General features: G+C 50.6%; 8 protein-coding genes across 8 annotated transcripts; 3 read left to right on the top strand and 5 right to left on the bottom strand.

Moving 5' to 3' along the window:
* Nucleotides 1–3,807: 3,807 nt before the first annotated feature.
* On the top strand, nucleotides 3,808–5,594 carry vosA (the record flags this gene model as incomplete). The annotated part of the gene is made up of 10 exons (XM_058519843.1): nucleotides 3,808–3,854; nucleotides 3,938–4,005; nucleotides 4,057–4,126; nucleotides 4,175–4,320; nucleotides 4,366–4,450; nucleotides 4,503–4,549; nucleotides 4,602–4,710; nucleotides 4,760–5,117; nucleotides 5,166–5,288; nucleotides 5,346–5,594. 10 exons carry the CDS (start codon nucleotides 3,808–3,810, stop codon nucleotides 5,592–5,594), a joined length of 1,302 nt encoding a protein of 433 aa, XP_058367367.1.
* A 479-nt stretch (nucleotides 5,595–6,073) lies between these two features.
* On the top strand, nucleotides 6,074–8,559 carry N7446_011100 (uncharacterized protein; the record flags this gene model as incomplete). Its single annotated transcript, XM_058519842.1, has 2 exons — nucleotides 6,074–6,178; nucleotides 6,241–8,559. The coding sequence occupies 2 exons, from the start codon at nucleotides 6,074–6,076 to the stop codon at nucleotides 8,557–8,559; spliced, it is 2,424 nt and encodes an 807-aa protein (XP_058367366.1).
* A 139-nt stretch (nucleotides 8,560–8,698) lies between these two features.
* N7446_011099 (ribosylnicotinamide kinase) lies at nucleotides 8,699–9,811 on the bottom strand (the record flags this gene model as incomplete). The annotated part of the gene is made up of 2 exons (XM_058519841.1): nucleotides 8,699–9,527; nucleotides 9,624–9,811. The coding sequence occupies 2 exons, from the start codon at nucleotides 9,809–9,811 to the stop codon at nucleotides 8,699–8,701; spliced, it is 1,017 nt and encodes a 338-aa protein (XP_058367365.1).
* A 295-nt stretch (nucleotides 9,812–10,106) lies between these two features.
* Nucleotides 10,107–13,679, bottom strand: N7446_011098 (DEAD/DEAH box helicase; the record flags this gene model as incomplete). Its single annotated transcript, XM_058519840.1, has 2 exons — nucleotides 10,107–12,787; nucleotides 12,854–13,679. The coding sequence occupies 2 exons, from the start codon at nucleotides 13,677–13,679 to the stop codon at nucleotides 10,107–10,109; spliced, it is 3,507 nt and encodes a 1,168-aa protein (XP_058367364.1).
* A 283-nt stretch (nucleotides 13,680–13,962) lies between these two features.
* N7446_011097 (putative HMG box transcriptional regulator) lies at nucleotides 13,963–16,104 on the bottom strand (the record flags this gene model as incomplete). Its single annotated transcript, XM_058519839.1, has 3 exons — nucleotides 13,963–15,489; nucleotides 15,537–15,682; nucleotides 15,804–16,104. 3 exons carry the CDS (start codon nucleotides 16,102–16,104, stop codon nucleotides 13,963–13,965), a joined length of 1,974 nt encoding a protein of 657 aa, XP_058367363.1.
* A 1,137-nt stretch (nucleotides 16,105–17,241) lies between these two features.
* N7446_011096 (uncharacterized protein) lies at nucleotides 17,242–18,487 on the bottom strand (the record flags this gene model as incomplete). Its single annotated transcript, XM_058519838.1, has 3 exons — nucleotides 17,242–17,350; nucleotides 17,440–18,164; nucleotides 18,251–18,487. The coding sequence occupies 3 exons, from the start codon at nucleotides 18,485–18,487 to the stop codon at nucleotides 17,242–17,244; spliced, it is 1,071 nt and encodes a 356-aa protein (XP_058367362.1).
* A 1,199-nt stretch (nucleotides 18,488–19,686) lies between these two features.
* N7446_011095 (40S ribosomal eS6 domain-containing protein) lies at nucleotides 19,687–21,437 on the top strand (the record flags this gene model as incomplete). Its single annotated transcript, XM_058519837.1, has 6 exons — nucleotides 19,687–19,830; nucleotides 19,889–20,065; nucleotides 20,169–20,241; nucleotides 20,330–20,350; nucleotides 20,453–20,870; nucleotides 20,923–21,437. 6 exons carry the CDS (start codon nucleotides 19,687–19,689, stop codon nucleotides 21,017–21,019), a joined length of 930 nt encoding a protein of 309 aa, XP_058367361.1. The 3' UTR covers nucleotides 21,020–21,437.
* A 631-nt stretch (nucleotides 21,438–22,068) lies between these two features.
* Nucleotides 22,069–23,273, bottom strand: N7446_011094 (ribose-phosphate diphosphokinase; the record flags this gene model as incomplete). The annotated part of the gene is made up of 5 exons (XM_058519836.1): nucleotides 22,069–22,222; nucleotides 22,278–22,550; nucleotides 22,617–22,989; nucleotides 23,055–23,146; nucleotides 23,203–23,273. 5 exons carry the CDS (start codon nucleotides 23,271–23,273, stop codon nucleotides 22,069–22,071), a joined length of 963 nt encoding a protein of 320 aa, XP_058367360.1.
* Nucleotides 23,274–23,470: the final 197 nt, after the last annotated feature.

The following is a 23,470-nucleotide window of genomic DNA, read 5'->3' as shown; positions in this document are numbered from 1 at the left end:
AATGCATGTAGAAGGATTCGTGTCGAGACTTGAGCGAACTTATCGTTACTGCGCAAAGAGTATATACAAGCCCTTTGGGAAAGCGTAAGTACAACAAAGATGAAATCTTAAAAATCTCAGCCAAGACTGTACATAGCACAGTAGCACATAACCACAAGTAGGGCTCATTTGACATCTTAGTGGGGACGCGCTATGACACTTTTTTAGTGTAGAGAGGCCCTTGCTGAACTAGGGCTCCAACACACGCAGCTAACCCATATAAGCACAGTCCAACCCAACAGGGCCATGTGCACCTGCAGGAAATACGAGCACCAAAAGTCAATTGTTGGACCCGACGGCGTGGTTGATCTGCGGCTTATTTGATGTATTCTATCTACCGAGGGGGGTAGATGTGAGATCATGTCTGGTCACGTATTCTGTTTTCATTGGGTCTTTGTCTCGTATCATTATGTTTATTGCAAATAGTGTGTGACTACATACTGTAGCTCGCTCCGGGAAACACAGTACTGTACAATATTCAGGATCAAAGTGAGATGAGGCTTAGAGTCCCACAATGGTCGGAGAATTTCCAGCCCAACCCTCTTTAGGAAGGTGACTGTGATATTCGTTTACGGGACAGAGTGGCTTCAACTCTCAGTGACAGAAGATATAGGGATACAGATCAGATTGCTCAGATTACTCGTATGGTATACAGTAATAAATGATATCATATTTTCCCACCCGACTCATAAGCAGAAACCCTTAGATCGGCAAGATCGGCGGTCAGAGCAACAGAGCTGTCAGGACACAACCATGGAACCCAAGCGGAATCACATTTAAGCATAATTGTGTAGCCCCAACTTCCTTTGGTTCTGAATGGAGTATGCCGCTGTCAAATATGCGCCTCTTTTGTTTTTGTTCTCTGTCCGGTTCAGCGTAAAATTTTCCCCATCCCGCCCCATACCGCTCCCCTCTTTTTCTCTTTTTTTGTCCCTTTTTTTACCCTTACCCTCGGTCATTTCTTCTTGTCAGGTTTGAAGTCTCCACGTATATCCATAGACCTTGTAAAGGCTAGTCTGTGCCCATGCTGTACCAGGAGGGTCTCCCCGACAATAATGGGTTCCCGGTTTTCCAGTTGTCGGGGACCGCAGTGGATTATGCAGGGTGCGTTGTACTTTTTAAAGGGAAAAAAATTCGAAATTTCGCTTCCTTTTTGGTCGCTCTTTTTTTTCGATCTTCGCACTGGAATTTTCTTTTCTTCTTTTCTTTCTTCCTTCCCTGCGGTTTAGCCCGAGTATTTCCCTCGCAATGCACCCATAATTTGGAAGTTTGATGACCGAATCATGATTCTCCAGTGTTCGAGATGGCTTTCCATGACTTTTCCCCATGCTCACACTTCTTTCCGGAACCTAGTCCCGAAAGTCAAAGGAAAGTGACAGGTCCAGCAGCGCCGGTCGATGAGCCAGTGCTTATCGCATAATGATGTGCATCTACCTAGGTAGTGTCTGGACCTACCGCACCTCAGGAACAGGCAGAGGATAGACCGGACAATTGCCCGACCTGGGTTTGTTGTCCCTACTTTTCAGCTCCATTTTTCCGGCATTGAGGTTCTGGGCCAATCGCAGAAGCTCTCGTTGCTGACTTAGATCTCGGGACCCATCTGGCCAATGCTTTGATGTCAGTCGGGACTTTGTTCATCTGATTCGCTCTACCCTTGCATGAAACTATCCATATGCGGAGATGGATATGGTGTTGTGCCGTGGAGACATTTGGCATGCATCTGCAGCCAAACCCCTCATCACTGCCAACTGAGAGAGTCACACCTGTTTGATGTCACCTCCCCTATAAGATGCATTGTCCGGCAAGATGCAAGTACTAATGCCCCGGAATTTGCAAGCGGATATGCATTGCAGCCAACCACTGCAGCCCAGCGAGGGATTGCCCAAAATGCACTATACATCCTCAGCCGCAGGATCAAGGGTACATTGTGGCGCATAGCGAGTCCCCGTAGTCAATAGAGACCCGGTCAACAGTGACGAACGCCCGATCTGCACAACGCCCCACCAGACCATGCTTTATTGATTGATTTGCTGGATGCAGATACAGTACACGCTGCCCGATCGCGCTGCTAACTGCCGCATCCAGGTCATAGCTTTCAAGATTCCAGCGCGGGATCCAACCGGCGTCTAGTGTGGCTCGACTTGCAGTAGCTTGCAGCCCGATCATCCACCTGCATGGCTTGATGCTAATGTGACGCATCTGCCTCAGCTCATAGCCAAGTCCTGCTGTCGTGGCCCCCCTAAAACGCCCTGCGTCCGGTTTGCAGTGCGGGTTTTTTTCTCGTTTCTTTGTTCCTCCTTTTCACCTAGTTTTTTCACTCGATTCGATTCGACTCGAGTCCGACTCTCAAATCCCGACTCTTTCTTCTTGTCTCGCCATGACCCGGCATGTATCGCTTTGTCAGTCGGATTAACGTCGGTTTGCGCTCTCGCTGTTCGCGTCGCGCTTCGGTGCGCGACTTCTGGGACTGTGTGCACTGAAGATCACTTTATCCTCTAGCGCTGGCGGGGCGTTCAGTGAGCTCTCGAAACGCGCGACTATTCTGAGCCATTGATTCGCCTGAGTCTCACCGGTTCACGTCGAGTTCACGCGCTTAACCCCGCAATTGGAGGCTGAAAGTCGGCAATTCACACCCGAGCTAGTGCATAAGTACAAGAAAAAGGGTGTCGTGGTCTCAAAGGTATTTTCCCCCATGTCCATGTTGCCTGTTGCGGGGGTGGTGTTCCAACCCCTTTCGGAAGGCAGCCTACTGAGCACGGGATTCAAGTGATGACATAAGAAACCTTGCCATCCATGGATCCTGCACGGCATCAACTGCCGCCTGATCTATACAAGAAGCTAAGAGCTAATACTTCGTCTAGTTCCTTGGGGACTCTCAATGCCCATATATCCACATAGACGCGGACCCCGAGTCCTGGCGTTTAAGCCAAGAAAACCGGGTCTGATCACCTGCATAGCCGGCGCCAACCTTGTGGGTTCCCAGTGGGTTCCTGGAAAAGAGAGAAAAAGAAGTGAAAGGACTGGATGTGCGCATCATCCGGATCGTCATTTGCCTCCCGTGGACAGCTGAACCCTTTCCACTTTTTCCTCTTTCGCGGTTAAGTCTTTTTCTCCCAACGGTCTCTGAACTCCACTTCAGCTATCCTTTGACCAGTCTACTACTACCCTGGAGTGGTAAAGAATATTTTATTTATTCTTTGGGAATTTTGACGATTTTATGGGATTTTTTTTCCACACTCTTCCGGTTAGTTGGTTTCTTATTTTTTTTATGTGCGCTTCAGAAATAGTCGATTCTCCGATCTGATTTGTTCCTGACTGGAAGATTCGGGCGCTTGTCATCCAATGAATTTTTTTGAATTTTCCCAATTTTTTCGGGGCACTTAATGGCTTAATGGCTTTGCATTATTTCTTTCATTCTAACTGAGTATCACTAGGTTTTGGTTTCCGCTTGCAAACTGACGACACCACTTGGCCGTTTTCGTCCTTCGACTTCACACACTCTCTCTCACACCTTCATTTGTCCACGGCCTTGGCTCGCAAAAAAATAATTAACCCCACAGCTATTACCACTCTACACTCACTCCTTATCTCGAGCCAACTCTCGATTTCTCCTGGTCCAACCCAGAACTTTTCCCTTTCTACCCTCTGTAAAACCACAGATCATCATTGCCTGGTCTCTCCTTCGCCGATTACCCGGTGGTTCACCTAACCTGGAACTTTGCTGGGTTCTCTCCGCCTTTCTAATCTCATCTGCCCCTCTTCGTCTTGATGAGTGCGACGTATAGCGACTCCTCTCTCTCGCGCGAAGCCCAGAGGTTCGTTCTGCCCGCCTCTTTTGACAGGGTCGCAACTCTTACGCTGTGGTCCAGGGCATCCCACTGACAATGTTGAACACCAGTTCTGACTTTGACTTGACCATTCGTCAGCAGCCCAATCGGGCCCGCGTGGCGGGGGGCAAGGAGAAAGGTACGTGAAGCTTGCTGAATCTGGCAGGCACGGATGGTTAATAGCTTGCAGAGCGCAAACCGATCGATCCGCCTCCGATCGTTCAGCTCCGGGTGCGAGAGGAGGGTACCTACCTCGCACAGTAAGTAGTGACCATCTACTGTGGAGGGAGCTGGCTAACTCGCCACAGGCATTACCTGCAAAGCCCGTACTATTTCATGTGCTGCAGCTTGTACGATGCCACAGAAGATCATCCGGTGCCTGTAGCACCTTCGACCGCATTGGCAGGAACCCTGGTTTCGTCCCTTCACCGGCTGAAGGATGTGGACAACAGCGGTGAGTACTGTTCCCGGAGTGAGAGAGCTTCGCTGACCTCCGCAGATGGAGGGTTCTTCGTCTTTGGCGATCTCTCGGTGAAGATTGAGGGCGACTTTCGCCTCAAGTTCACCTTGTTCGAGATGCGCAAGTGAGTTGCACGGTCGGGAACAGGGCTCAGACGCAAGCTAACGAAGAGTCAGATCGCAAGTGACCTACTTGAAGACCATCATTTCCGAACGGTTCACAGGTAAGATCACTTCTGAAAAGAGTTGCGCAATGGGAGCTGACCAGGCTTGCAGTGTCTCCACCAAAGAGTTTCCCTGGAATGATGGAGTCAACCTTCCTTTCCCGCTCATTTGCGGACCAGGGAGTCAAACTACGCATTCGCAAGGAGCCTAGGACTATGATGTACGTGGAAGGCCCTGTTGACAAATTGAGGTAGCTGACAGCCCTCCAGGAAACGCTCAGCTCCACGACCGGATGAGTTCCACCAAAGCATCCCTCCTCGATCGCCGGAGCGTCAGGCAGTGCCAATTCCTCCTACCACTGGCTATGGGGGCTATCCGGCGGCAGCCCGCGACTACACGTACTACGGTGCGCCTCCAGTCAAGCGCCATCGGACCTCGGTCGACTATGGCAGGCAAGGCATCTACGACGCAGATGGTCGGATGGCTCGCCAGATGGATGCGTACGGCCAGCCGGCAACTGCCATCTACGCTGGTCAACCAGGAACTTATCCCACGCAAGCCATGCCGTCTTACACAGGGCAGGTGGGCGGGGTGGGCCAGGTTGGCCAGGTGGTGCCTGACTACGGGGTTCGTATGACAAGCTCGTTAGATCTGCCATCCACTAACGCTTCCCAGATGTACTCGAATATGCAACCGTCAGCCCCAATGACCCAGATCCCCGATCCTTCCGGCCAAAGCCGATCCAGCCAGCAGGCCGCTGTGGGACAACTGATGGCGATGAACCAGCCTGGCACTCCTGTACGACACCCCTCTGCGAACCAGTGAGTACCCAGCTAAAGGTGGTCTTTGAGATAGACTCCGGATTCGACTGGAGCGATGATGGCTCAGGGATACGCCCGGACCGGATACCCTCCCGCTAGCTCTACTATTCTTCCTCCGTTGCAGCGCAATCGCGACTTACAAGGGAATGGATCTCGAGGCTATTTTGAGCAGCCTCAAGAAGCGACCACCCCTATTCTTCCCTCTCAAATGGTCGATCGATTTGGCTCCGTGGCCGGCCCCGCAGCCTTTGATCCCGACTCTGCGAATGGAACGCCTCAATGATTGATTGGTTTGAGGCCTGGCTTTTGTTTTTAGAGTGTTTTATTATGGTTTATGGTTTGTTACAGGCGCTGGCGGATATAAAAGGGGAGGTTTTTTCTTTGGGTAGGAATGAGTGCTCTATTCTTAAGCCCTTCTTGTATATACCTCTTTCTTTACAACCCTTCCAAGTGCTGGGTCTCCTTTTAATTGACGAAGTATGAGGAGGAAATGCAATGGCTTATTTTTACACTGGGTCGCTCTTTCCGGATTCTTTCTTTCTCTCGCTCTTTCTCTGCGTTTGTTTACCTTGCTTTCCTTTTCATCTTCCCCTTCTCTTCACCTTTCCACCTCAACCAACTCTTATTTTGATACCATGAATCCCACCCTTGAGACTGTGATACGTGATATCAAGTTTCTGATATCTCTGCTTCTGGTTATTCTGATCTTGGTCCTTGAAATCCTCCATCAGATCATTGATACTGTGGTTCTCCACTTCAATCATGGACTGCGCACCCGTCAGCGCAAGTCCATTCAGTAACCTGGACATCTGGTGTAACTGGACTGGGAACCCCAACGATGCAGTGGACGTCTCCATCGCCCTTGAGGTAAGCTATGACCACTGACCCCCAGGAATCAAGTGAGCAGTCACTAATCACTTCTGTCTCAGGTCTGGTGTACCCCAGATATCCGCCTGCCAGTCTTCAGCATCCACTCCCCATACATGGTGGGAGGAGCAACGTTCGGGATACTCCAAAAGAACAACCCAAAAAGCCATGACAAGCACACCGACACCGATAGCACGCAGCCCTTCGAAGAACGCTCAGTGACACCGACCCGTCCAAGCAAGAAAGCAGCAACGAAGTATGACGCCCTCTTCGAAGGAGATAGCGACCCCTCCTCAGACGCAGAAAGCATCATCATCAACCCCGAATCACCAGAAGAACAACTCATCCACCCCGTCGACATCTCAGTCCTCTACACCCAAGCAAATGTGAGCCTCTCGGAAATTTCAACTCCGTCAAAGTCGCCAAACCCTCGCAAGCGCACCGCCAAGGCTGCTTCCCTTCCTGATTCCATTCCGGACTCCGATAGAGGTGGTCAATATGATGGTGACGGACTTACCGTTACTTCGGTCAAGCCGATGCTGGCGCCGCTGGAGCCTTTAGCTAAGGTGCCCAGTAACAACAGCTACAATAGTTGCGTCTCGCATCGTTCTCTGCCTATTCGCATTAATCGTCCGGCTAGTTTGGATGAGACTGATATCCTGCCTGAGAATGTTCCGTTGCCTTCTGATTCGGTCCCGGTTTCTGCGGCGGAATATCGTCAATGTGAGTCTAGTGGTAAGTTTTGCAAAAGGGTTTTGCTTGGAGGGGCGCCTGACGATGATGGGCCTGGGGATGATTTGCCTGAAGATGCGCCTGAAGAAGATGCATATGAGGATGAGGACGAGGAAGCGAAGGGTCTCTTGGATGTGTGGGCCTCTCTTGGGACTCATGACAAGGGTTATTCGAAGTGTACTCCACAGACTGATGAGAAAGAGCAGCAAAAGCTAGATGCCTTCTCTACCACTGTTTCACCCGGAAACTCTTCACGTTTCGGGGGCGGAAAGCAAGACAGCCTTTTTGCCTACGAATCCGATAGTTCATCCAGCATTCACGACGATGGGGATATCTATGGGGTCCCTTTGGCACGACTGTTCACTCCACGACATTCACCCGCGCCTGACTCCAACGCAGGTGCCCAGCTCATCATAATAGAGGATACCCTTTACGTGCAAACCTCCCCCACAATCTTGCCTGCTACATACCAGTTGTCAATCAGCGTTTCCATCCAAGTGAAGCAAGGTTCAAAGGATTGGTGGGAGCTGGCTCTGGCTGGACTTCCTCGACTGCGTCCCGATGAGTATGGATATCTGTACTTCCGAACACCCCCCGGCCAGGGAATGGAGTTCCGCACCACGGTTTACAAGCGAAGCAAGGTCACTGACAACTACCTGATCGCCCAGTTCGTGGTGTCTCCGAGGTTCGTCATTCCCTTCCGGACTTGCGACGCCCGGTTCTACGGTTTTCTCAAGGACTTCAAAGTCAACCAGCTCATCCAGTTTGAAGTAAAGGAGGACAATAATGATCCATTGTGCTATGTCGTCAAATACCGTGCCCTGTGCTCCATTGAATTGATTCAACGCGACTTTTGGGCGGAGAAGTGCAGCTTCTATCTCTATGTGCATGGTGGCCCAGACGGCGAATACACAAGCAACCTCCTGTCAAATCCAACTGGCTTCCAGACTATCAAGTTAGATGCACGCCCCAATACCGGATTCAACAATTCCCAAGTCCTAATAACATGCTCTCGTTCAAACCTGAGCATGTTTGTGCTAGCGTGGGAAGTCAGATTGCCGTACCACGCAGCTGTCAGCTGGATGCCACAGATCAAGACTACCTCGGAAGTCAGCGAGGCAGAGATGAAACTCCGACTCGAATATGCCCAGGCTGAGCCTGAGGGCGATGAGGTTGTGGAGGCCAAGACTGTTGATGTCCAGAAGGGTGTGCCTCAGCGCGAGTCTGTGGTTACATTTGTGGAACCCAACAAGCCGCATCGTGTTGTGCAGGGCTTGTGGACTCTATGGGCTATCGTCTCGTTTTTGTTCCAGCTGATCATCATTCTGGCGTCTTTCACCATTATCTACTCGTGTTCCTGGCGAAACGGTGCTGGCTTCCTGTCCCAACTCAATGGCGGTTACTCCCTAGTCTGTCCACACCTAGTGTCGGTCAATGACATGCCGGTTGTTACAGTGAATTCCACTGAGGAATGGCCAGTGACGGAAACTTTTCAGCTGGAAGACTTCGAACCAGAGCCAGTTGAGTCGGAGACGGTCCAGCCAGAGCCGGTTCAGTCAGAGGCTCAGCCAGCTATCTTCACCCCGTTGTCCCTGCGTGACCGCGTCGACTGTCTCCTTGGATGGAGAGGACCAATTGAGAAGAACTGAGGGTCTCCCAATGGAGGACAACTAATAGCATCATTATCATGGAAGGGACGAAACCAACAAAATCAGAGCAGAAGCAGATACAAACAATGCAACAGATATCTATCCTCACATACCTCTACGTAGAACATTTACAGACACATCATATACCCTTCTCCCCAGCCAAATATCCCAAAATCAACTCAACAGCCCACCTAAGCACCCTCTCCATCCCCTCCTCTCCACACCCCGGCGCAACTTCAACCCCAACATCCCTCCTAATCCTCCTCCCATCCCCAACCCTCCTAACAAGATCAGCATGATCATCCACATTCCCGCTCCCACCCTCCTTCTCATCCGCAATAAGCAACCAAGAATGATCCTCCACATACCGCGGCCAAACAATATCATCCACATACCCAGGCGGATCCGTCCAAAAGTTCTGCGGGGGGCGATCATCTTCGGCTTCGAGGTCGACATCACCGGATTCGTTATTCGTAGTGTTGGTATTGGTGGCGTCAGATACATCAGGCGCAGGCCCAATAGTCACATACCCACTCCTCCTCTCCCGCCTCGCTTTAACGAGCTCATACGGCGCCGGTAGGAAAAGGTGTAAGTTTATAGTGTCGTGAACTGGACGGAGGATATGTTGCTTGTTCTTCTTCTTCTGCGCCTCGTTTGTAGATGTATCAACCGGCGGACTAAACAGCAAAAACCCCTCCAGGAACGCAACTGTCTGCACTATCCCTTGCTCTGATGAGGACAAAGATGATAAAGATCTCTCGACCGTATCCCTCAATTCACGGACTACCCCATCAGGAACCCCACTATCCGCCTTATCATTCTGGTCTTCTTTACTGCGCAGGCGAGGTGGTAGTGTTCCATTTTGCCGGACGTAAGTGAGTGCTTTTGAGAGGAAGTCGATGTCGATTGCCGAGGCTGTGTCCCAGTCTTGGATTTGTTTGCCTGATGGGAGGGTTACTGTTGGGATCCTGGGATTGTTAGGTTAGCTTTGGTTTGGTCGTTGATCGGGGATTGTAAGGAAGAGGGACAGGGGCAGGGGGGTGGGGAGGAAATGTGGTACGTACTGATCATCCGGGAAATAGAAATCATCTTCGTGGATTATAAAGGTGTTTAGGTGGGTATTGGCATTGCCGTGGGTCAGATTCACCCCGCAGAAGATGCGTTGGAGGAGGCGGGCGAGAGTTGTTTTGCCGCTGCTTGACGGGCCGGATATTCCGATAATGGTTGCCCTTTGGGGCGATTCTTGGGACATTGTATCTCTTTCTGTGTCTGGTGGGGAAGGGAGTGAGGTTAAAGAATCGTCGAGAGCTTGGAGGGGGTTTGGTCCTTATCTGCTTATCTTTTTATCTTATCGTAGATGATTCAAGTGTGAAGTATAAAAATGTCTTGATATTGAAGTAATGAAGCAATGCATTCTTTGATACTTTCTTTGTTCTATTCCTTGGGTAAAGTAATTGTAGCAACTGCATGGGTGTATTGTGTATTGAAAACCAAACCCTCAACTCCTCGCTATTTCGCAAAAATGATGCACTGGGCCTCGAAATATATCACGGCCCGTACAACGAAACACGTCTATCACCAGTACTATCCCCACTCTCAATCTTAGGAGAAGGAGAAGGTGAACGTTCACCAGCATTATCCAAGACCTGCACATGCTCTGCAAACCCAATACGAGGTCGTTTAGGCAGAGGGGCCTCAACAGGGGGCACATCTCCACCCGCATCACCACCCGCACCGACATCTCCCTCCAAAACCTCCAAATGGCGTCGTTTAGACGGACTACGAACCGCAACCCCCTCATCATCAGGAATAGGCAAGCGGTGAGCATCAAAGAAACCAGTCTGGTACTCAAGCCGCGCAACAGCCTCAGCCTCCTCCTCCCCCATGACCAGAAACGGCTCATTCTGAATAATATCAGCCATAGTCGAATCATCCAACAAACTCCTCTCAGCAAGCTGCATCTCGGACTCGGACATCTCCTTCCTGCGTCTGAGCATGCGGTCTTCAAGCGTGTCCCTTAACACAAGAGTCTCCACATAAACAGGACGCGTCTGGCCGATACGATGGGCACGCTTGATCGCTTGGCTTTCGACATTCGGTTGCCAGATTGGGTTGACGATGAAGACGCGCGATGCTTGGGCGATGTGTAGACCGTGCGAGGCTTGGCGGAGGTCCATTAGGAGGACGCGGACTTCTTCGGATTCGCGGAAGAGTTTTAGGTAGCTTGTTCGCAGTTCGGGTTTTAGTGTGCTGGCGTAGATGCGGTAGTCTATTGCTGTTAGTTCTAGGCCCTCCGCTATCCAAAAGGCTGTGTTAGGGTTGTCGTAGAATATTATCGTTTTTTCAGTTTTGTGCAGTTTTTGTACTTCGTCTAGGAGGTAGCGGAGTTTCGAGGAGGATACTCCGACTAATTTGGTTTTCTTGAGAGGGGACGTTTCTGGTAGAGAGTGGAATTTGTTTTGCGTGAATGTTTTTTTGGGAGATTTGTTGCTTTGCGGTTTCGCGCTGTGCACTAGTTGGCCTGGTGCTGGTGCTGTTTTGGCTGACTCTGGGGCACCTCTGGGTGCGGCTTGCTGGTCACGCTCGGTGAGTTCTCGACGGACTTTGATACCGGCGCCTGGTAGGCCTTCGGCTGGATCACGGGAGCGGAGATGCTTCGTGACGTATTGCTGGGCGTGGCGGGCTTGAGTGATTCCAAGGAGGAGTGGCTCGTGGTCGGAATTTGCCGAGTCAAGAGCCCAGAGGCTGCGAGCGTGCTCTGGAAAATCTTGCACGAAGACACCGAGCTCGTGGTATTTTTTGAATCCATGCCAGTTGGGAGAATTGATTGCTTTCTCTGCGATGCGGATTCCTTGGGTCAATTGGTTGATATCCGCTGGAGTCATCTTGTCACGGTTCTTCTCCATATATCTGAGGGCATGTTCGACTGTATCCTGAACATCGCTAGAACCGGCCCACCAAAAACCAGCCTGGCGCAGATTGTTGATCACTTGATTTAGATGTTTTCTATTCTCCTTGCCGAACATGTAATCTGGTCCTTGTCTCTCGGATGTGATCGCGTTGACCGCGAGACCAAAGAGGAACATATTGATGGATAGTTTATCGTGGAAGGTTGGTTCCAAGTAGACCACCTTGTTGTAGAGCTTAGGCAGAGTGATTTCCCGATTGACCTTGTCGAGCTGGTGCCGCACGACTAAACTCTGCAGAGTCGCACGCAGAGATGGCGACTTCCGGCGCCGTCCATCCGAGCCCAAGGGTTTGATGTATCTTGTCCAATCTGCAGGGTCATCGGCACGGGAATTAGACCAAGGTTTGAGATCAAGGAATTCGATAACAATGCGACGCATCCGATCCAAGTCTTTCAACTCATTGTCGACTGCATTACCTGTCTTCTTGCGACTTTTCAAGACCGCAGCAGTAATGTCCTCGGGTGATTCCGTATCACTGGTATTCGCTTCCTGTGAGGCAAGACTCACTTCCACTCCATAGAGTCCAGTGGAAGGTGTTCCGGAGATGATCCAGCGGCGTTCAAAGTGGAGCTGTTTCAGCATATGGATCATATTTGACCCATGCCCGGCAACATTGTGTCCTTCATCGACGATGACACGTAACCAGTGGAGCTTGAGCAGAGTTGAATCGGCTTGGACTGGTAGTACATATTTCATGCGACGTTTGTGAACTGGTTCTCCGACCTCTCTTTCGAAGCGAGGTTTGGAAAAGAGGATAATATCGAGGTTCTGGAGTTCCTCGACTGAAGGTGTGAGGTCTGAGGCTTGTCGTAGAATTAGCACGTTGAGTCCTACAGTATGAGTGGCAATCTCCCGTTCCCAGTGATCAACCAAATTGGGTGGAACAACAATGATAGTGCCGGAACAAAGTAGAATGCGCTGCGCCGGCGGCCGGGGATAAGAAGAACTGTTGCGGCCTTGGTATCGAGTCTGATGGGGTGGGATCTCGTAGGAACCACAGTGATCTTTACACGCCTTGATGCATCGATCATAGTATTCCCCTTGAACGGATAAACTCTCAAAAAATGACCTCCAGGGCACTGATAACCGGCCGGCAGTTGCAGCCGCCATTTCCATCAGGGAACCAGTCACTTTCCTCGTCGGCTGGATATCAGTCGCTTGATACTTGATAGGAATCTGAGGGAAATGGCCAAGGGTAGCCAAGATAACAGCAAGACTGATCAGAGTCTTACCACAGCCCATAGTCTCTGCAAGGATTCCTAGTATAGAGTCAGTATATACAGAATTGAGGACAAACCAAGAACGACACGGAAGACAAAACCCACCTCCACAAGCCTCAGAATACAACCTCTTCTCCTTGACAATCCTCCCATCCTCCTTATCATAATAAAATTCCAACCCAGTAGGACCCTTCCAAGCCTGCAATCTAGGGTCAAGAACCATAGCAGGCTGTGCCTCACGCTGGACCATCGCAGCAGCCGACCTACGCTGATAAGGATAAAGCTCAGTCTTAAGACCTAGAATCGCATCCTCACCCTCCAACAAATCCTCCATAGCCTGGCGAGCATGCGGATCTCGCATAATGTTCACCTGCGGATTTGGATTCTGCAGAGTATTGAAGATGTACCAGAGGGATTCATCCTCGCCACTATCAGATGGATTGGGAACTGGGCTGGGGGCACTGGAGATGCCATTCCATGCTGCCGGGGTGGTATCGATCTTGGACATAATCGTTTTAAGTGCGGCTCTAAGTTTGTTGCTCGAGCGCGGGATTGACCCGCGCTTGGCGTCATCTGGCAGGATGAAGATTTGGGTGTTTTCATTGAGGGATTTGGTCTGGATCCAGTTGTGCTTTTGTAGGAGGACTATCTCAGACGCGGGGTAGGTATTCTCTGTTGTTGATTTCCATAGGACTCCAACTGGGATGTACGAATCGGGGATTCCTGTGTTGTTGTGAGCGGCTGTTTGCTCTTGACGCGGGCTGATATTTTTCGGTGGATCCACGGGGCCCGGTCGAACTGGACTGGATGGTGTTAGGGACAATCGCGGGAGTCCCGATGGTGGATGCGCCATGCACCTTGGAGCTGTGGCATGCATAGACCCGCCGGAGAGGGGTGATATCGACTCTATCGAGGGAATGATCGGAGACATGGTGACGGACAAATAAATTGGAGATGATGGCAGAACCGTCACCGCCTTGGATCTGGGGGTGGAGAAAGAAAGTGGATCGAGAGGCTCAAGCTTGACACCTTACGTCTTGGCCTCATTTCACCTTTTCCTCTCTTGTTTGCTCATTGTTCACTACCAGCAAGAACTTCAATTATTCTACACACTTACAAACTCAATGGGGCACAGTAACTTTTGAATCCATCCTCAATTACAATGATCTAAGTTATCTATCACAATGCAACATTACAATCTACCAAGCACACGCTCACTGAGTCAAAAAGTCCTCAATCTCAAAGCCCATGCGCCGAAGAACCTTATCCTCTAAATCCCTCCCAATAACCTTCCTCAACACAACAGTCCGCGCATCCTGCAACCGCACCTCAACAGCCCCCATGCGATCAAGCTCCTCCTTCCCACACTCACGCACATAGACCGTGATATCAGGCCCAACACACGCCCGCCACAGTGACGCCATCCACTGCCAGTGATCCAGCGGCGCATAGGAATCGCCAATGGGCGTGGAGCACGCGAACGCATCTGCTGTCGTGAGCTGATAGCGTGGCACCAGCGCGATAGGCACGGAGTAATGGCTCCCTGTTGTAACGGCTGACACGACGCTACCCTCTGAGCCATGATCGCTGGATTGGGCGGGCGAGTTGATTTGAAGATTTGCAGTCTTTGGGATGAGGGTTCTAGGTGAGACGTTTGGACCGGATTCCTCGTCTGTGGTTATTGAGTGAGCGTCGACGGAACCCGCTCTCGAGACGGATTTAACGAAGCCGACGACTTCGTCGGAGATGCGGTGCCAGGCGGAAATTGTGTTGAGGTAGTCGACTGTTGCATCGCCCATTTGGCCTTGGCCTTGGTTTGCGTCAGCGGCGATTGGGCGAGGTGCTTTTATCTCTGGACCGTCGAAGACGCGGATGTGGTACTTAGATTCCTTTTTTAGAAGGATTTCTAGGTACTCGACAGCTGATTGGACGAGGTCTGGGTCTTGGCCGTCGATGGCGATGACGGGGCCGCGGGCTGGCGGGATGCCTTCGCGGAAGGAGGGGACCAGGGGTGGGGAGATTTTGGCGAGGACTTTGATCTTGTTCAGGAAGGGGATTGTCATGACTGTGGCTTCGACGCTGGTGTCTTCTAATAGGAAGGGCGTCATTGGGGCCATGATTGGGGTTGTCGCGGTTTGGAGTGGTGGGAGTTTCAGACTTGGGTCTGGGTGTGGTGTGCCTGGGATGCTACTATATTGGCGTTGTGGTTGAAGCATGGGGAGGTGACGTGGTGCCATGTCTGGCCGAGCGCTCCATGGGGTCATTGGAGCCTCGGGGCTCCGGTCTTGGTAGGAGTGTAAGCTTGGCTTGAACGGTGCGTGTGCTGGGGGATGGGCGTGGGCATGGGATATCCGGCGGCGCTTGTTGTCTGAGGAGCAGCCACCGTTCTCTTCCCATTGCCTCGGGCGAGACCGTGAATCAGTTTGGTCCATCTTGACGCTTTTTTGCACTGGATATGAGTCCTTTTCGCGGTTTCTTGGTGTCGTATTAGGGTGTGGTGAAGCTGCTGAGAAGCTGCCTGATCTATACCCAGAGCCAGCGGTGGCGCTGCTCGGTGTGAATGGAGTCATGGGAGAAGCAGGTGCATTCATAAGGCGACCACCACATCGGTTACAGGTGGACGAGCCCGTTGGATTGTGACCAATCCCTGAAGCAGCATTACGTGGATTACCATCCCGACCATACCGTCGAGGCTGGTACCGATAGTCGGGGTACTGCTGCTGATGACGAGCTTTTTCTTCCTAGGTCTTGTCAGCGTTTGGATCAAACAAAGAGGTGGCTGTCTTACCTCGGCAAGTGCCTTCCATTTACTCTTGTCATCTTCGGACAGAGACCGCCATTGCTCTCCAATGATCTTGGAGATCTCGGGATTTGCTAGACCAGGGTTATGAGCCACGACCATAGCCTGATAGTGCTGACGATACAGGATAAACGCTTTAACCACGTTAGCCATATTCACCAGGGTTTGACGGATCTGACCTGGCCTCTCAAGAACAAAAAGAAGCAATCGAAAAGGACTTGCCAAGGTCTGAAGGCGCGGATAATATCGACTTACCATTACGTGGCCGGGGGATCTTCGGATCCGGTTGGCAGAGACAGAACTGCATAGCTCCCTCTTTCTGTGACTTGCCAGGGCTGGAACTGCTGGCTGAGGATGACGATGATCGATCAGATCGATCCCGGAGAGGTAACTCTTTAGTTGAGATCATCGGGCCCACGGATTTGACAGGGCCATTGAGCACTGATAGATGCTGATGGGTCTGTGATACACCATTTGATCTGGCATCAGCATGTTGCGCCGAATCCCCGACCGGCCCATCAGGATACCGGGCCATCGACTTGAGGTTGTCGTTCATAATTTTGTGATCGAGTAAGTTGCTCGGTCTTGGCAAAGAGACTTGAGCAGACTCATAGCGGAGAGCAACGGGATTGGGAAGCACTCGATCGTAAGACATTTAATAGATTTTGGGGGGCCCTCTCAATGAAAGGGCTAAGAAAATCTCAAAGAAGGCAACCAAAAGTATAAACGGTGAAAGAGAAGGCTGAGATAATATGGTGGAAAAGGCACGTCAGAAATACAAGGGAGAAAGAGCGACACAAAGAAGAGAATCAAATAAATAAATCCAGAGCAATCCACCCAGGGACAGACAAAGCGAAGTATATGGGCGTTTGGAGTCTTTGTTGGCTTATCCCCCAGAATCCCTGTTCGTGGCTTGTTCTTTGACAATAGCTCCAGAATGCAGTTGCTATTCTGACCGAGCCAACCGAGATATGCGATGGAAAGAACTAAGTGAGTTAGGGTTATAATTTATCACTATTCACTACCAACTACTTACTACCTAACTAACTACTACCATTACTTCCATTTACCTATACTATACGTAGGTGTCATTCATGGATCTCAACAAATTGGCCTTGTAACCTTCAAAATTAGGGCGACGCTAGACTCATTGTTTTCTTTGTCTCCGGATGCGGCGACCCGCTTGATCGGGCTGTTCCCATCACTTGGTGTGATTGGTCGGGGGTCGTCGTAGGCTCCCCGTCACAAAGAAATGCGCAAACATGCGTGGGCGGCAAACATGATCTATTTTATTCTATTCTATTCTATTATATTATATTATATTCGGTTTTATTTGTCTGAGTCTATTGATTATTTTATATCTTACTCTTTGTCTTGAACTTGATCTATTGTCAGGTGTGTACGAGTACATACTCTGATCTTCGCTGATCGGCTACCTTATCCACTGTTACTTCAACAATACCACCTTTCCCCTATCAACTTTTCAAGGTTCTTTTTACTCTTGTTGGACATACTACCGTGTCCTTCCAAGAAGGTCCACTCTCTCTGGAACATGGCCATATCCGCATCAAGTATAGTCTTCGTTTGAACGGGTACGGGCTTATACAGTAGACCCCTTGTGAGACGTCATATTCACTTTCTTTTCTTTTTCCCCTTAGCTGTATTGTATGTATTGGTAAAGCCCTGACAATGTCTATGCAAACCACCGGGTGTGGCGCGATGCATTTAACAATCCCCCAATACCAGAGTAAACTTCCGTAGCCAGAAGCCGGTGAGCCTCGGAACCCAAATGCATCTCGTTCCTGATACATGTCAGATGTCAGTCCCGGCCTTTGACCGTGTCGATCTCTGCCTCGAGGAAACACAGGAAACGTGGAAACATCACACTTACCAGAACAGATATCGATCAGGTTCTTCACACTGCTTCCCCTTTGACATCATGACCCGATACCCGCTTTCGACGCACGGTTCCACGACATTCTCCCATCCTTGCTGGTTCTTCCCAAGCCCATTTTCCTCTTCAATGCCTGCCGCGAAGAGCTGCCAATCCCGAATCCGATCGACCATCCACCCATTCATATCAAATAGGTATACAGTCCCACCTTCCCACGCCGTCGCTGCCTCGCGCAGCTTCTTATTCCAATGCTCCACCGTCTGCACTGTATCCTTGTACATGGATCCAGCGGCAGATTCATCATAGCCGGGTAAGAAAGTCACATCGACCGCCTGCGTCAAGATGACTTTAAGCTCGGACTCCGAGTCCCAGGACTTAGCGAGAACATTAAGCTGCGCGATGATTGTCGCAATGCGTCGCTCCACGCTTTCCTTGGCTGTACCGTAGTCCTTGCTGATCAAACTCCAGATATCCCACACGCCAAATGAAACCACGAAAATGGTGTGTTCTTGGCGCGTGCGGATGTCTTCAATGGTGAGTCCAGTCACGGCGCGCGACTCGGCTGCTAGCCATTCGGCTAGCTGAGACTTGAAGTCTGCGAGACGTGTCTGAGACAGGCGGCCTAGAGGGCCGAGTTCTGAGTTGTCGACTACTGCGCCGACGTTTTTGCCTCGGAGGATGGGATTGGCTGTCTGGGCTAGATTCTCTTGGTGGCAGGTAAACTGTAGAGAATCAGACATTCTATATTATTCATGGATGTTGTGTTCATGGCTCCCCAAGACGTGGGGTTTAGTCTTTCTTTTCTTACCATAGAACAGAGCCAGTCTGTCCATACTTTGCCCTGCGGCTCGTTTGTTTCATTGTCGCTCCATGAGTCTCCAAAGACTACTAGCCGCTGATCGAATGTGGGGGCCGCTTGGAATTGCCCGGATGCTAGAGGGATGATGTCGGGGAAGCGGCGGGATGTTAGAAACCAGGCCGTTGGTAGAATTGTGCATGCTGCGACTGCGGATAGGGCATAGAATCGGTTGAAAAGGCGGACCATGTTTGGCCGAGACACCTAGAGCCAGCCAGAAGTGTTGTCGTCTCGGGTCTCTTATGTTGTAGGTCTTGTGTTGGAGGTTAAAAGAAAGTCGCCACCACACCGCCGATGACAGATTGAAGACCTATACTTCCAAGTATCCGATATGCAAGGCGACAAAACGTCCTCTCCAGTTCAATCTCTGCGGAGAAAAGATGATCAAGCTTTGAAGAGGATCGTCCGGAATTTACGACGAAATGCTCCACTCGGAATCGAAGAGCCGGCAAATTCGGAGTGGGCGAGACCACAGAGATACAGAGCAGACGTAGAATTCAATTGTGTACAGAGTAGTAGGAGAAACTAACTCTGCCCCTAATGTTGGACAGAAGTGAATGTTGGCCGCGTGGCTAGGGGGACGTAGATTGGACTAAGCTTCGAACGGGCAAATCATCGCGTGCGCTTGGCTTAATTTGACGTCTAAGCGTCTAGACGGGTGCCACTATGGCTTGTCATTCCGCTGGATAATGTCTGCGCTCTGCTTGACTGATTATTCTGGATAGTGGTGGTTTGAACCCTGAGCTGTGCTCGCTGAAACTGAAACTACATTGGAATGTCTCGCATTGTCTTGTCTGGCATTTGACCTTATCTTTTGTGGTTGACACTGTGAATTATTGGTCCCGACCTGGCAATCTGTACGAGATCCCACTGCCAAGACATTGTATAAGAATCAAAATGTGCTGCGCAGATTGGAGGTATGTGAATAAGTCATGTTGGCCATTTCTATATCTTCTGTACACTGAATACCCTGGAGAGGATAGAATTGCGATCTTAAAGAGGCAATGAGTGACCTGCCAATATTTATGTTAATTAGAATTAACTTTGTCGCTCAAAGCTCTTCGATCGTGAAGCTGTCCGAACAATGTAAGTCAATTTCGAGACCATGAACGGATGGATGCCCTAGCTCAATATCTGTCGATGTCTCGGCTGGATACTGTCGTAGGCCGAAACACACATTCGTCCCGCTGGATGGCTCAGTCGGTCTCAGTTCGGTTCAAAAACTTGTATAAAGAATCCAAAGAGGAGAAATGGCGTTTCATTGATCACTGTCAGTATCAGGCCGTGAAAAATGGTAATAGTGGGTAGTGCTTGGTAGTTCCAGATCTGTCGTTGGTGTTCGTATTGGGTGAAATCGAAATCTAACATGCTGCATTAAAGATGCAATCATGGATTGTTCCACCCCTTTGACGATTGTTGCAATGAGAGAGTTGAAACGTAGAAAACACACCACCCACCGGGAGGTGTCACATGACCATCACCTGACCAGCAAGCGACTCAAGCCCTATTCTCACGTGACTGGGCTCCCGCACGTGACACGCCCACAATCGCTCGCTAAAGCCGCCGAACTAAAAAAAATCCACAATACAGATCCCTTCGACGACAACCTCATCCGTCGACAAACACCCGCGCTACCGTCTTGACCGCGCCGCCTCCGTCAAGATGAAGCTCAACATCTCCTACCCGGCCAATGGGTCGCAGAAAATCATCGAAGTCGACGATGAGCGCAAGCTCCGTCCCTTCATGGAGAAGCGCATGGGCACCGAAGTCAGCACTCCCCATCCCATTCCCCGACTCTACGACCAACTTGAAAAAGAATGCACGCACACGATGGAGAACAACAGGCTAATTGGGATTTATTTACGAATAGGTTGCCGGCGACGCTCTCGGCGATGAGTTCAAGGGTTACCTCTTCAAGATTACCGGTGGTAACGACAAGCAGGGTACGCAACCTCTCCCTGTGTCTAGGATCGGATTATTCGAGACTGGATGAACATCACAAGAATCAAAATGCTGACAATCTATTTACAGGTTTCCCTATGAAGCAGGGTGGTACGTACATGACCGCACAACACCTGGGGAAATAACAAAAAATTATTATCCCCAGGTATAAACCAACCCACATAACGCATCATACTCATCGGTTCTCTACAGTTCTCCTGCCCACCCGTACCCGTCTGCTCCTCGCCGACGGCCACAGCTGCTACCGCCCCCGCCGCACCGGTGAGCGCAAGCGCAAGTCCGTCCGCGGTGCCATCACTGGCCAGGACCTTTCTGTCCTCGCTCTCTCCATCGTCAAGCAGGGCGAGGGCGAGCTCCCCGGCCTGACCGACACCGTTGTCCCCAAGCGTCTCGGCCCCAAGCGTGCCACCAAGATCCGTCGCTTCTTCGGTCTCGACAAGAAGGACGACGTCCGCAAGTTCGTCATCCGCCGTACCGTCACCAAGGAGGGCAAGAAGGAGTACACCAAGGCCCCCAAGATCCAGCGTCTGGTTACTCCCCAGCGTCTCCAGCGCAAGCGCCAACGCGTTGCCATTAAGCGCCGCCGCGCTGAGGCTGCCCGCGATGCTGCGTAAGATTCCCCCTTTCATCTATCGGGTATATCAGAAACTAACATCTACTAGCAACGACTACGCCAAGCTCCTTGCCAGCCGTGTCCACGAGGAGAAGGCCAAGCGTGACGAGCTCCGCAAGCGGAGGGCTTCCTCCATGCGGAAGTAAACTTCCAAACCCGCGGTTTTATGATTTCGTTCTGCGGCGATGGGGTTTAATGGAGGAGCTTCACGTCTCTGGGATGATTTGAGGGAGATTCACAAAAAATGAAGTCACTCTCAGGGGCGCGAAGGTGACATGTCTGATAAAAAGAAAAGGGACCAATAAAAGAGACGGGGAACAGGTTTCAAAACGTACAAAGCAGGCGAATGATTGATACTCCCTTGTGTTTGGCTACGGTGATTTCGGGCCTCGGGAGTGGCGATGCAATATCTGTGTTGAACCTACCTTTTTTGACAACCCTTTTTTTGAATGGAGTGCATGCAAATTTCAATACTGTTCTGTCAATTGGTCTTCTGCTCGACTTTGCTGTGCAAATGAGTAGATTGGATTCTGCGTAGTCTCCCGTATGGATGATGTATATTGGCCCTGGCATATCTTCTGTGTGCGAAGCTACCTACGGAGTACTTCATATGGTATGCACTAGTTTACTAATAGGCGCACTCTAATCCCCCCACATCAACCGTCATATTCATCATCGTCATCAGTCGAGTCTTCATCTGGGGTTTCTACAAATTACGTGTCACATCAAATCCTGACTTTCAAGGCTTTTATAGGCATACAGCAATTCAAGAGAGGTATACCATATCTATTTCAAGTGTTAACGACCATCGAGGTCTTTATGATCTGACCGAACCCCCATAATAGCAAAGAGCCGGCATATAGCACAGACAAGTACGTACAACAGATGCAACATGCATTCGAACCCCGAGGACAACCAACCTCTGCTAGAAGAGACACAAAACCAACATTGAAAGCTGGCCCCTCCCTAAAAGAAAGAAAAAAGGAAAAAGGAAAACCCATAGTAGACAATAATAAAACACTCGGGGACTAAAATCCTCGTTCGGCTAATAAAAAGGGTCATAAAAATCGTATTTTTTGTTTCCCGCTCACTCCACGGTCTAGTGCACATTCACTAGAAGCATTAAGCACCCGTGGACTGATCCTCCGTCTTGGTATTGATGGAATCATTCATTTCTGTCTCTTGGACTTGTGATTTACCCCACGGTGTGCGAGAACAGGAAGCTAACCGACTCGCCGTTGTGTGTACGCCGGCATGCCTCGGCCAATGTAGGGCTGATGTCGATGGTCTTAATCTTATCGCAGCGCTCCTGCTTGTCACCCAGGGGAACAGTGTTGCTCACAATGATGCTGAGAATAAAAGTTAGCTATGTATACTGCTTGGTGACTTGAAGTGTGAACATACCGCTTGAGGCAGCTGCCGTTCAGGTTTTCGATGGCCTTTCCGGACAAGATACCGTGGACAACAATGGCGTTGACCTCGAGTGCGCCATGTTGCATGACAGTGTCGGCAGCCTTGGCGAGCGTACCGCAGGTGTCGGCCATATCGTCAACGATGATGGCAACCTTGTCCTTGACGTTACCGACAAGGACCATGCGCGAGACCTCGTTGGGACGGGCACGTTCCTTGTGAATAAGAGCGAATTGCAGGTCCAGGCGATCGGCAATGGCAGTAGCACTAAGCAGCCTACATTAGTCCCCATACTATCTCCGGTCTGTAGGTATCATGTTGAGAAGTACTCACCGCTTAGCACCGCCAGCATCGGGACTGACAATAACACAGTTGCTGACATCGAGGTTCTCACGAATCCACTTGAGCATACTAGGTTCGGCGTACAGGTTGTCCACGGGGACATTGAAGAAGCCCTGGATCTGGCTGGCATGGAGATCCATGGTGATGACGTGGTTGCAGCCAGCGGTCTGGAGCATGTTGGCCATGAGCTTGGCGGTAATGGGAGCACGGCTCTTGTCCTTCTTATCTTGGCGGGCGTAGGGGAAGTTGGGGATGACGGCAGTGATGCGGCGGGCGGAGGCAGTCTTGCATGCGTTGATCATGATCAAAAGCTCCATGAGTCCGTCATTGATGTCGTTGGGTTTCGTCGATTGGAGAATGAAGACTGCAGCATATCATATATATGTGAGCCGGGGTTCCTTCAGTCAAGGTGGGATGGGATGTCCGTACCATCTTCGTCTCGAACACTTTCACCGATTGTGACACTGGTCTCTTGGTTGGAGTATTGCAGGACCATAATTTTGGTCAACTCAATGCCGAGACTAATCCATCAAGATTAGCTGGTTGACGTTGGGTACACTTTCTGCAGGTTACATACCGATCAGCAACGAGGTTGGCAAGCTCCGGGTGACTGTTGCCAGTCAAGAGCTTGATGGAGTTGGTCGACATATTGCAGGATGGGTCTCTGAGACAGAGAGAGAAAGAGGTTCAATTCAAGGAAGCACAAACACACTCTTCTCCGCGATGACCGTGTTCGGCTCAAAAAATCGTTTCCGCCTCACGGCCCCGCATCACTTTTTGCAGTCCCGTGACGGGCTCACCGCCTGTGATGAAGCTGGTGCAGCAAAAGTACCCCCAGCCTAACT

Source organism: Penicillium canescens, assembly GCF_028828765.1.
Source record: "Penicillium canescens strain IBT 15451 chromosome Unknown utg000008l_segment0_segment0, whole genome shotgun sequence".
In the NCBI taxonomy this organism is placed as follows: domain Eukaryota; kingdom Fungi; phylum Ascomycota; class Eurotiomycetes; order Eurotiales; family Aspergillaceae; genus Penicillium; species Penicillium canescens.
The sequence above is the reverse complement of the archived record's forward strand: the minus strand, read 5'-3'. Positions and strand labels throughout refer to the sequence as shown.